Below are 13,228 nucleotides of genomic sequence, written 5' to 3' on the forward strand. Positions count from 1 at the left end.
AGCTCTGTTACATATAGTTTTTTTGGTTCAATTTATGGAATCTCTGCTCTTCCATTGTGTGCATATTTTTGCACTCAAACGCACTTTCTTCTATTTTATATAGTACCAGGTAATTTTGATGGTTTTGGCTATATATAATACAATTTAAGTCAAGAAGGGTCAAATCCACCTTTCAGCTCAATGTTCCTCTTACTATTCTTTGCTAAACAGCAGGCAAAACTGTTTAATTTTTTAACTGTTTAACAGTTTAATATAAAGGCAGAAATTTTGTTTGATGGTAAATTATAGCTATGTAAATAGCAACCTGCATAGAAAATGTCTACACTTAAAGCAAACAAGGGGCCCTTCCGCCTGCTACACTTTAACTTTTGTGGGCATTTGGAGAAGTAAACATCATCTCTTCCCTAATTGGCTTTAAAATCCAGTTTTGTCTGACAGGGATTTCATGAACCAAACTGCCCCAGCTAGCATTTGGATGAAGGAGGTCATAGTGGTGGACTATGAATTGAAGAAGACAAGGTTAAGCAAAAGTATTAGAGCATTAAAAATGGAAATAGAAGATTATGTGATTAATGGAAGATCTGAATTCATATTACCTTGAAGCAAGGTGCTTCCTCTCTCTGGCCTCAGTGTGCTCATTTATAAAACAAAGGGTTTGGACTAGATGACCTTTAGGGACCCTTTCTACTCCTAAATCTATGATTTTGTGAATTTTTGCTCTAAGAAATGACCTTTCATTTCAAAAGATTATTTACAACCACTAAAAATTTTTACAAAAACCTATCAGGTATAAAGTATTTAACGCCTTTGAACTTATTTGGAATGATCACCAATTCTAAATTTTCCTGTTTAATGGGAATGTTAAAGAAATAGGAGATGAACTGGTAGTTATTGACTGGAATACTTCTCTCAGTTTTGTTCAGTTGTTTTCAGTGGTGTCCACTGTTGTGTAACCCCATTTGGAGTTTTCTTGGCAAAGATATTGGAGTGGTTTGCCATTTCCTTTTCCAGCTCTTTTTACAGATGAAGAAATTGAGGCAGTCGAGGTTAAGTGACTTGCCCAGAGTCACACAGCTACGAAGTATCTGAGGCCAGATTTGAATTCAGGTCATCTTGACTCCAGGCCTGGTGCTCTATCTACTATGCCACCTAGCTGCCCATACTTCTCTCAATAGCTTCTACCTACATAGCTAAATATGTCTGTGGTATTTCTCCTTTAGAAGTGAGATTCTTTTAAAAAGTGAAATTGAGACTAACTTTTTGGGTAATTCAGATTTCTGTTTATAATCTTGTTAATTTATTTATATTCACTTATATTCACTCTTTTCCTTCATAGGTAACTTTCCTCTGCAGCAATATTATTCATTTTGAAAGTTTAAGAACTAGAACTGCAGAAGCCTTAAACCTGGATGCTTCATTATTTGAACTTATCAAACGCTGTCAGCAAATGTGTTCATTTGCATCACAGTTTAACAGTTCGGTTTCTGAGTTAGAACTTCGTTTACTACAAAGAGTGGTAAGTGTTGAATTTTAAGAAAGAAAAAATGAATTCTTTAAAACTATGTTCCCAAGTTAATTGACTAATTGTTGTAGTCACAAGTTTTGCTATTTCCCATTAGACCTGTTCTAAATTATGTATTCCTTTACATATTTTTTTTTTAATACAGCAAGTGGTAAATTTGAATATTACAAAGTCTGGCAGTAAGTAATAGGTACAGTGCTGAAATTTGGGCATTCTTTTAGTGGGCTACCTAATGTGTAATTAGATAGTCATAATCTGTGGTAGCATTTGGACAGTGTAACCAACATAGTTCAGTTAGACAGTTGTTAAAATTGTGTTTTAATTATGATGGTCAAAGACATTTTTATTTCAATTGATTCTTAAAAGAATTTTTTTTTTTTTTTTTAGGGTACTAATCTTGAACATGCTATTGGCAGCTCTGAGTGGCTTTTGTCAGCACACAAACAACTGAGTCAGGACATGTCTACTCAGAGGGTAGTTCAGACAGAGAAAGAACAACAGATAGAAACTGTCTGTGAAGCAATTCAGAACCTGGTTGATAACATTAAGACAGTCCTCACTGGTCACAACAGGCAACTTGGAGATGTCAAGCATCTGCTAAAAGCAATGGCCAAGGTAAGACTGAAGACATGATATTGGAGTTTTATGGTTTTTAAACAAAACCTATTCTGTATTTTAAATAAGCTTAAGTAAACCTCATTGCAGAGACATTTCTTTTCACATGAAGTGTTAAACTCACTATTTTTGAAGACTTTAAGGCTTAATATTTTTTTTTCTCCTTTTGTGGCATGGAAGAATACTATAATACTAAGAAAGTAAGTACCATAGAACAGATTCTAAAGACTCATAGGGTCAGAAAGATTAGAGATGATCCAGTTTAACTCTTCCATTCATCAGCTATTTATTTTTCTCGCACCTCATAGGTGCAAGAAACCCCTGCTCTTATGGGCACTCTCATGGGTCAAATCTAGCCTGCCTGTTTTTGAATAGCCAGTGAACTAAGGATGATTTTTGCATTTTTTAAAATGCAGCTTTTTTGGATTTGGGCCCAGACTTGGCCTAGGAACTGTAATTTCTTGACCCTTGCTCTCGTAAAATGAGGAAATCAAATCCTGGAGAAGTTATGACTTCCCCATTTATTAACCTAGGTCACACAGCTAATGACAGACACAGAACTAGAAACATTTGGGGAAAATTTATTTAGAAAAATTTATTCTTCCATTTAGGATATTATCCACATTCAGAAAGAGAACTGATGAACTCTGAGTGCAGATTGAAGTTTTTTTCTCATTTTGTTTTTTTCTTGTCTTTTTTTAGGGGGGCATGGGGTGGGAAAGAGGCAGCATGATATGTTTTGCATGACTTCATATGTATAATGAGTATCATATTGCTTGTCTTCTTGGTGGTGGAGTAGGTGCTAGAGAGAGGGAGAGAATTTGGAACTTAAAATTTTTTAAAAAATGAATATCATTTAGGATATTTAAAAAAAAGGGTATCTGTTAGATTGCCAGTGGAAATTGAATAGTCTTTGTTGTTGTTCAGTCATTTTCAGTTGTGTGTGTGATTGATCGTGATGCAATTTGAGGTTTTCTTGGCAAAAATACTGGGGTGGTTTGCCATTTCTTTATCCAACTCATTCTGCAGATGAGGAAACAAGGTTAAGTGACTTGCTTAAGGGTCCCATAGCTAGTAAGTGTGTAAGGGTAGATGAGTCTTCTTGACTCCAGGCCCAGCACTTTATCCTGTGCCAGCTAGCTGCCCTTGAATGGTGTGTATATCACTAAATTATTGCATTTTGTGTTGTATTTTTAAGTCAATTTTTTTTTTGGTTCTGTGATAGAAAAATAAAACTTTGAGAGATCCATTATTTTTTATTAAGGTATATAAGAAAAAGAAATAGCAAGATAGAAATATATCTTAATGTTTTCATTTCAGGATGAAGAAGCTGCACTGGCAGATGGTGACGATGTTCCTTATGAAAACAGTGTCAGGCAGTTCTTAGGGGAATACAAATCATGGCAAGACAACATTCAGACAGTATTGTTTACATTAGTTCAGGCTATGGGTCAAGTGCGCAGTCAGGAGCATGTTGAAATGCTGCAAGAAATAACTCCCACTTTGAAAGATCTGAAAACACAAAGTCAGAGGTAAGAGTGGTTTCTCAGTCACTGACTGAGTAAAAATGTAAGCAAACCTTAAATAATTTATCTGGTCGTCTTTAAATTCAAATTAAAGCATTTTTTTACTGCATCAAAAATCTTCTAAATGATTTTGGAATTTACATATTTAACTCTTGCTCTAAAAATAGATTTTATGAGTGTGTATTTTTATTTTTATCTTTCAGCATCTACAATAATCTAGTGAGTTTTGCATCACCCCTAGTCACAGATGCAACAAATGAATGTTCAAGTCCAACATCATCTGCTACCTATCAGCCAACCTTCGCTGCAGGTATTCCTTTGTGATTGGGGGGAAAGGGAGAAGAAAAAAAGTTGAAATCAGATTTTTTTTTTTTTTTTTTTTTTTTTTTTGGTGAGGCAGTTAGGGTTAAGTGACTTGCCCAAGGTCACACAGCTAGTACGTGTCAAGTGTTTGGTCTGAGGCTGGATTTGAACTCAGGTCCTCCTGACTTCAGGGCCGGTGCTGTATCCACTGTGCCACCTAGCTGCCCCTGAAATCAGATATTTTAAATTAAGAACTTGTATAAATATGTTTTCTAGATAGTAATGTGGCCAGTTTGCATAGTATATGTGATACTCCTATTCAGCCACCCTTTGTAGGGAAAGGAATCCTTCCAAAACAGGCAGCTAAGCCAACTTTCAAAATAGTCAATTCAATGTGTAAATAATTCGTGCCAAATAAACTTTTTAAAGTTTAGAATGAAATTATATTAATGATAGGGAGTGGAAGGACATTGAGGCCAAATTTCTTAGTTTGTATCAGCTGAAGATTTTTGTTCATTCAATTTAAATAATAGTATCAACTCTCATCTTTAAAGCAGTACGAAGCAACACTGGCCAGAAGACTCAGCCTGAAGTTATGTCACAGAACGCAAGAAAGGCAATTCAGAAAAATCTTGCTACATCAGCAGATACTCCACCAAGCACAGTCCCAGGAACAGGCAAGAGTGTTGCTTGTAGTCCTAAAAAGGCAGTCAGAGATCCTAAAACTGGAAAAGGTAATTAGTTACTGTAAAGTTCTCTTTTGGTGTACTTTAATTCTATGTATTTTAAAAATGGTGGTTTGAATATTTGCGATTTCATTTTTTTTTCAGCTGTGCAGGAAAGAAACTCATATGCAGTGAGTGTGTGGAAGAGAGTCAAAGCCAAATTAGAGGGGCGAGATGTTGATCCTAACAGAAGGATGTCTGTTGCTGAACAGGTGACTCTTAAAAAAAGCAAAAATGTGGAACTAGAAATTGTTATATTGCTGGAAAAATACAGTTTTGTTTCTCCAGTCCAAGAAGTATTTATTGAGCACCTATTTAAGTTACAAAACTAGTATCAAAGGTCTAAAAGCAGTTAACATTTAGGTTAATGTTTTAAATCAATATGATTTTTAACTGCCTGTCTCAAAATGATGAAAAGGCAAAAATGTTTCATTGATACATCTCCTTTGAGTACCTTCCCACCTTTTCATTTGTACTGCTTCGCTGTTGATTAATGGTACCTTTTATGTTGTGACATTTTCTCTCTCTCCTCTTTCCCCCCCTTTTTTTTCCATTTCAAAGAGGACTTTGTTGAACACCTTGAGTGATGATTTGATTGATACTTTGAGGCAATGGTATCCATTTCACTTGCCACCTGATCCCACTAGACAGAAATTCATATTGCTAGCAGATTACTCATTGTTATGCCTATGAAGTGTTATATCAATAACCTTTCTTTATTGGTCTTTTAAAAGTAACAGTATGTGAGGTTAGAAGCTGAGCCCAGTAGCACTATGCTTATTATGTTGCACAGTAGGTTGCTGAATAGGATTATCATATATTATGCAATGCCAGCTTGCAACAAACTTGTGACACTCTGTATACTTATTTTTCTCAGATTTATTTTTATTTAAAAAACAATAGTTTTTCAAACATATGGTGAACATATCTGTACATAGAGGCAGCATGGTACTAAAGAAACAGTGATTTTTCAGTCAGCAGACCTGGATTCTAATTCTAATTCTAATTCTGCCTCTGTTCTTAACTATGTAATGTGACTTTAGGCAAGTCCTCTAACCTCCCTAGGACCTTAGGTTCATCATCTGTAAAACGAATGGACTAGATATTCTGAAGTTTACTTCCAGCTCTATATCTAGGATCCTAGAACAGTATTTTTAAGGGATTAGTTATTATTTAGTGAAGGTTCTTGGCAGGGTGGTAGGGAGACAACAGTAAGGTGTATTGAAAAGAGTGCTGGATTTGGAGGGAAGACTTAGGGTTGAATTCTGGCTCTGCTACTATTTTTGCTACTGTTCCTGAAGTCAAGTCATTTAATGAAGCCCAATTTTGGGCCTCAGTTTCCTCATTTGTAAAATGAGGGGATTGGAGATGATCTCTGAAGTACCTTTTAATATTTATTTTGAACTTGCTTACTAGATCTGGAGGTCATACTTTCTTCTTTTGTTACTTTTTTCCTTTTATTTGTTATGTTCGAGGTTTTTTAAGTTTTCTTCTTCTGAAATCTTTGGTACTTTCAATCTTTTTCCCCCCTTATTTTCCTTATGACTCACTTTCTGGCTCCTCCCCATTATAGTTTCCTTAGGAAATAACTGAGAGCATCTTGGTCTCTTCTCACATTGGGCAATTCAGAGTTCACCAATTAGGTCTCTGCCCTGACTTTTGGGTGGTCAGAACTGACCCCCAGTTTGAAACCTGCTTTCCCTGCTACAGGCAGTTCAGAGCTTTGCAGCACTGTTGTTTCAGTGTTGCAGCCCCTTGAGCTTTTGTTTGTGGCCAGGCTGGTTGTCACAAGACCCAAACAAACTTCTAGAGCTGGGGTCTCTACAGCACTGAAAAGAAGGAATGGGGTGCAGGAGTGGGTTTGATGTAAGTCCATGTCATACTTGCATCTCCTAGTGGAGCTTCACTGCCACTAGCGTGGGAAATAGGGGAGAGGTGCTGAGTGACCTCAGGGTCAGTGATTATCAGTTCGTGGGTTTGGTTTGTTTTGTTTTTTTAACCTTTCCTTTGGATTCTGGTTGTCCTAGATCAGAGATTCAGCTGAAATTGCTTTATCTTTGAAGCATAACTTCTTTTTTTGAGAGGTTGTGGGGATCAGAGAAAATGTCTAGTGCACCATCTTATTGTTCCTAGAACCTATAAGTCCAAGACTAGTTATCTTGAAATGCTCATCACAAAGCATTATAGGATTATGCTCATTAAAAATTTAAATACAGCCTGTTAGGATTCCATTTTTAATTAAAAAAATAGACAGTAAGAGAGAAACTATCAATAATGTTCATTATTTCAAAGATAATTTTTACATTATTCATTTCTAGAAATGAATAATGTAAATGAGACCTCAATGCCCCATGCCTCAACAATTCCACTAGCATTCTTGTTGATATCCCTGCCTGAAGTCTTTCCCCATTCTAGTCCATCTTCCACTCAACTGCCAAACTGGTCTTCCAAAAACACAGATCTAACTGTATCTCTCTGCTACTCAGTAAATTTTACTAGTAAATTCCAATTACCTCCAGTATCAAACATAAAATCAAAATCCTCAGTTTAACTTTTAAAGCCCTTCACAATATGGCTTCTTCCTACCTTTCCAGTAGTCTTATAAATTTACTCCTCTCTACCTTCTCCAATTCAATGACACTGGCCTCCTTGATGATCCTTAAACACGACTGTCCGGTGCAGCTAGGTGGTGCAGTGAATAGAGCACCAGCCCTGAAGCCAGGAGGACCTGAGTTCACACCTGGCCTCAGACCCAACACTTGACACATCCTAGCTGTGTGACCTTGGGCAAGTCACTTAACCCCAATTGCCTCACTAAAAAAACAAAACACGACTTTCCATTTTCTGATTCATATTACTTTTACTGGCATGCCCCTCATGCCTGGAATGTGCCTCTCTCCTCACCTCCACCTCCTGGCTTCCCTGAAGTCTCAACAAAAAGCCCACCTTCTAGGAAGACCTTTCCTGGTCTTCATCATTTTCCCTCCCTTCCTCTTCTACCCACCCCCACTCCCAGACTGTCTTTAAATCCACAGCATTTAACATAGTGCCTGATAGATGCTTGATAAGTGCTTCTTGAAAATGTACTGGGAGTCATGCTGAACAAAGACCTTTATTACTTATTATTATATATCTAGGCTTAAAAATTAGAAATTGAGGGTGTGTTCCTTGGTTCAGAAAGGCAGAATTCTTAAAAATTTTGAAAGGTAATGAATGTTTTCAGCATCAAGGGATCTCTTGTCTATTATCAGAAGCCTCCCAGTGTCTTAACAGACTGTGCTTTACACATTGCTTAAGACATTGGGGAATATCTGTCCCAGCTTTTGCCAAACAGAAAAAAGATATTTCCACCTACATACCTCGAGATTGTCTACTAGTTGTAATGGAAGCTGTGGTGTGAATAAGTGGCACATTCCAGTTTTCTCTTAGAATAGTTAATGTATCATTTTTACAAATGAGAAAAATTAAGTAGCTTGGAGAGGATTGTATGTACTTAGAAGTAAAGCTTTAACATCCCATAATATCACTGATTTATAACTTAAGGAATTAGACATTGTAATAAGGAAACTTTTTATACATTGTTCATGTGTGGACCTTGCCCTATTTGCTTTACATTCATAAGTTTAAAATTAGAAGAACATCAAAGATTAATCTAACCCTCTTGTACAGATAAGGAACCTGAGGCCTGGAGAAGTTAAGGGACATATCCAATATTATACAGGTAGTAAGTTGCAGACTTACTGGGTTCTGACTCCAAATGCAGTACTCTTTAGAATGTACCAAAAGCACACCTTTTACAACAAATATTCAAGATTTTAAACCTGTGTTGCATAGTGTAAGGATTTCTCATAGAATTCACTCTCCTAAGGAGTTTGCCTTATAATTTTTAAATGTACCAGTTGCTCTTGCAAGTTTTAGTTAAGTCATCTAAACTGATGCCTCATTTGGGAATCACAATCTTTTCATCTCTATTCCGAAACCAGTTTATCTATTTTTAAAATTGTTACAGTTTTAAACATTTTTTGCTTTGCTTGTTTTACAGGTTGACTATGTGATTAAGGAAGCAACTAATCTAGATAACTTGGCTCAGCTGTATGAAGGTTGGACAGCCTGGGTATGAATGGGAAGACCACAGATCAGTCTGGTTAAGTGAGGTCAGACATCTACCAGAATCAACTCGGCCTCAGGCATCCATAGCCACACCACAGTCGGTGGTGATGCATACTGGGGCTTAATCTGAGGAAACCTAGGAAATCTCGGTGCACTAGGAAGTGAATCCTGCAAGATAGCTGCACTCAGGGATACACTAAACACAATGGTCTGCAACCCCAGGGTCAAGGGTGAAAGTTCACTGCCTGAACACCACGATTGTCTTTCTGCTACAGAACAGCTGAAAACGTGTCAGGAGGTTAGCTGCAGAAAGAAATCTGAATGCTACAGAGTGCAGAGTGATTTGGAACTCCATTCCACCTGACCCTGTGTGTACAATCCAGGAAATACCAAAGCCCGTTCAAAGAGAAACAGAAAACTGGGGCCATGAAGAAATCACAGCAAAGGAAGATTTGATGCATTCAGATTCTTGTGTTACACTTGTGTGGCAGCAGTACTGGTTGGGTTGACCAGTAAGTTTAAAAAAAAAAAAGCCTAGGCAATATGAACTTCAGAAATGGACTGAAAGCAGAGAGCTGTATAACAGATACACTGCAATGGAAGAACTTCTGAAATGAAGAAAAAGTCTGGGTTTCCCCCTTCCCCTGCCTTTTCCTTGCTCTTCCTTTCCCTGCCCCCCCTTCTATCCTGCCCATCCTTCTTCTTCCCCTTTTGCCTAGTTTAGTAGATTAGCCATATTTCAAATAAACTTTTATTTCAATCCTTGTATTTCACGTACTTCAGTCTCAATACTGTTAACCTAGATTCTTTTTGATAAATGGAAATTTCTCCAAAAGCACTGAAAACATTGAAAATTCAAGGATTACTTAAAGGTTGAATGATCACATACAAAATGTAATTCTGGTTATTTAAGTCATTTCTGTGATTCTATCATGTACAGTTTCCCAGATTGTCACTGTGCATTTAAAAGTAATCTAACAGGTGTTTGATTTAATGTACACTTCTCTCTGCTGTTGCAGAGTAAGTATAGGGGGGTGGGAAGGGCAAGTCATTCAAAATTTTCCCTCAAAGCTCATTCTACCATGATTGCTGTAGTTTCTTTCATAAAAGAGTAGCCAATCCAATGTAACCTTTTACCTTTTTTAAAAACCAGGATGGAATATCTAGTAGAGTTTTACATTGTTGATGACAGATAAACAATAAAGTGATGTTCTGTTGGAGGTAGAGTGATATGTTTTTTTTTAAATTCAGTTTCCTCATTTGGTACTTTTAATTTGCAAAATTAAAATTTTTTAGGTTCATGTGGTATATTAGTACTTTTACATGTAACATTAGTAAGAAGAACCACCAACATTTTGTTCAATTAAATTATTAAGTGAAGTGTTTTACTTTATAGCATGACTTTGATAGTTTACTGTTCAGTAATACATAACAGTGAATTCATGATCAAGGTTTCCTTAAATTTAGCATTGCATTTTAATACTTAAGTAAACTAGAATCCTGGTTCAGAATAGGAATTTTCAAATCACGTATTAAAAAAAAGCAAAACAAGATTAAAACCTGACTTTCAGTACAGTTTTCAAACACTTGGTAAATTTTTGGACAAGGTTCACATTCCAGTTTTCACAAACATGAAGTGTTAAGAAAAATCCCATATACTCATTAGCTTTTTGTATTTTCTGATTGCTTCATTACTCTGATTTGATACCCATTTTGCCATGTATTGCAAGAAAGATGGCATTTGACTATCCATGTGCCTAAAAAAAGATCCTATCACATTTTTTTACTTTGTTTATAGTGAATCTTGTTTTAATGAAACAACTTTAGCTGGAATAGTAATGCCATAATGTATTTTGCATGCTGCTGTTTTCTAGAAGCTGTGAGAATTTATTTCATCTCACATGTACCTCCTAATATCCAAAAATGAAGCTGTTTTTTCTTTATATTATATTATCAGAATGATGAAGCATCCCTGTTTTTTTTTAAAGCATACAAGCTCAACACACAAATTGGCTCCTATGTGTAGTATTTGGAAATGGCTTCCTCTTTAGTAAGAAAGGTTAATAGAAAATTTCAAGAAGTATCAGACTTCACAGGTGCCTTGACACTTTATCCAAACTAATATAGTGAAACAACTTTACTATGGAAGATAGGACCCATACACATCTAGTAAATTCATGACCTTTGACAAAATGGTCCCTTTAACATTTGAGATAATGATATCAACACAGGAAATGTTTTGTTTTCAGAAACATTAACTTGTGACTCTAAATGTAAATTGATATTTACTGCATAGTTTGATTTCCTCATGAAATTTAAATTATAAATGGCCTTGCAGTTTTAGATTGCTATAAGAATATTCACCAGTATTTTCAAGACATACATAGGTTAAAAAGTTACTGGTGTTGTAGCAGATCAAATAGACCTATAGATTTCATGTTCATAGTAAAATGTAAAGATGAAATCATAATTATATTTAGTAATAGACAAAATAGCTATGGAAAATAAGGTGGGTTTTTTTTTAATGATATGATTCAGGTTGACAACCTCCAAGCAGCTATTTTTCTTTTCTCTCAAGACTCAGTTATCCTCAGTGTTATGAATGTTGTCTAAGTCATTGGAATTGCCTGGTCATCTTTGTTTTTCATTTTGAGAAATGTTTACCTGAAAAAGTTCTGGAGGTATGCTAGTTTGTGGAGTACCTATAGCGATTTCACTGGTCTATTTAATTTGTTTGTCCCATTGTGTTCATGAACAGTTTTTATGCAGCTTTCTTGATGGTTAGATTATTTGGAGGAGCATTAAGCATCTCTACATTTGATCTTATGGTCTTTGTGCATAGTTTTCTATGTGTAGAACTGTGTAGGGACTGAGAGTTTAGGTAGAACTGTTGATCCACTATCACAGCCCAAGTTAAATTCTTTATTAGGTTTCAGATGCCAAAGTTATTTCAAGGCTGAAATTTAAGATAAAGTTATGTAGCACTCCAATTAATCCTGTCTCCCCATCTTTTTCTAAATGGTTTTCCAGTGTTGTGTTACCTGCATTGTAGGGGTTTTCTCCACTGTTTGGTTGGTCTAATCTGTAAAATTTTAAGGAAAGAGCCCTTTAAAATTTCTGAGCAGGGCAGTGTGAATACAGCCAAATATTAGAGTATAAGTGCAATCTAAGTCCCTTCTTAAGTTATAGGCAGTACTTTAAGCCTGAAAAGTCTTCCCCCTTCCATTCTCCTTAGCGTTTTTGTAATTACTTTTGAAGGTTGCTTATTTGAGTAGCACCAAAACAAAAGGAGCTGGTTTCTTTTCTGTGCTCCTCTTGGCAGTTTTCCCTCCTTTTGAGATGTAAACTACAATTCAGCCAATTTCTTTAAGCCAAATTGAGCTGCTCATTCAAAAGAAAATGACAAATTATTTACTATTATCACTCTTGATGTTTTTACATGAAATTCGATAACTATTAAAATCAGTGACCTTCCATTTCTCACTTGGCTTACACCTTATCAATAAAATTGAATTAAGATATTTTATTTTCCTTAGGCTTTAGAGGTAGAATATTGTTAACATAACATTCACTGAAAGAATGTGGCTTATGCTTTGATGTTTCTAGTTAGCAAGTACCTTCTCTGGGGGGAAAAAAATGGTAGCTTAGCTAGGTAAGGTAAATTTTTTTTCTAGAGATAGGATGGAAAAGAAATTGATCATACTATGAAGTTGTGTGGGTTTCCTTGCACTTTTCCTGCTCTTTATACCTGTATTGGGAATAGCAACATTTCAACGTCATTAACAAGAAGTGCAGAACACTTGGCCCTAGCCAAGAGAATTTCTCATTTGAAAGGGTGGATTGTAAAACAAGCAGACTATAGATCAATTGGTTTTCCATACTCAGTTGTGTGGGTTTATTAAGGAAAAACTGTTGTATTAATAATGTAAAAATGTAATGCAATTATTAGTAATTTTCAAAAGTGGTAAATAGTAAAGAATTGCATGTTGCTCAGAAATACAGAGTTGTGGAAAGATGCTTTGTTTTTAATTTTTTTTAAAACAAGCTGATATAAGCATATTTTTACAAGATTCAAACCTCAGATGTTTTGTTCAGCTCAACAATTTATACCCCTTGTCCATTACTTTTTTTTTTGTCCATTACTTTTTTCTGGTGTGAAACACCTTTCTTTCCCTGCCACTTCTAATGGTAATCAGAATATGTGACATGAATAATTTCTCCATTTATCTTTATTGTGAGGGCAAATAATTTAAAAAGAATCTTCCTTTTTCCTAACAGAACTGTATAAAAAGGAAGTGGCTGCTCTGTACAAAGGTTGTATTGCCTTCCCAATTTTGTGAGTGTATCACACCAGCTTCCTGAAAATGTTAATAATGCATCTTTTGGGAGAAAAAATTTACAAGCAAATTTTGTGCATACATTGCATC

At 35.7% G+C, this 13,228-nt stretch overlaps 1 protein-coding gene across 3 annotated transcripts in view; it reads left to right on the plus strand.

Annotated features, from left to right (window-relative positions):
- Positions 1-9,379, plus strand: part of LOC114052506 (serine/threonine-protein kinase SMG1) — a 120,517-nt gene extending 111,138 nt beyond the window's left edge. For 2 of the 3 annotated variants that reach the window (XM_027875165.1, XM_027875167.1), the window contains 7 exons: positions 1,337-1,516; positions 1,910-2,137; positions 3,458-3,669; positions 3,867-3,973; positions 4,521-4,700; positions 4,797-4,903; positions 8,734-9,379. In XM_027875165.1, the coding sequence (XP_027730966.1) occupies positions 1,337-1,516; positions 1,910-2,137; positions 3,458-3,669; positions 3,867-3,973; positions 4,521-4,700; positions 4,797-4,903; positions 8,734-8,811 (1,092 nt within the window). In that variant the 3' untranslated portion in view covers positions 8,812-9,379. The remainder of the gene's footprint in view (positions 1-1,336; positions 1,517-1,909; positions 2,138-3,457; positions 3,670-3,866; positions 3,974-4,520; positions 4,701-4,796; positions 4,904-8,733) is intronic. The other variant, XM_027875166.1, reaches the window with a different exon arrangement.
- The last annotated feature ends 3,849 nt before the right edge of the window (positions 9,380-13,228 follow it).

This window comes from Vombatus ursinus, unplaced genomic scaffold, assembly GCF_900497805.2.
Source record: "Vombatus ursinus unplaced genomic scaffold, bare-nosed wombat genome assembly UNPS02014807.1, whole genome shotgun sequence".
NCBI classification, from domain to species: Eukaryota; Metazoa; Chordata; class Mammalia; order Diprotodontia; family Vombatidae; genus Vombatus; species Vombatus ursinus.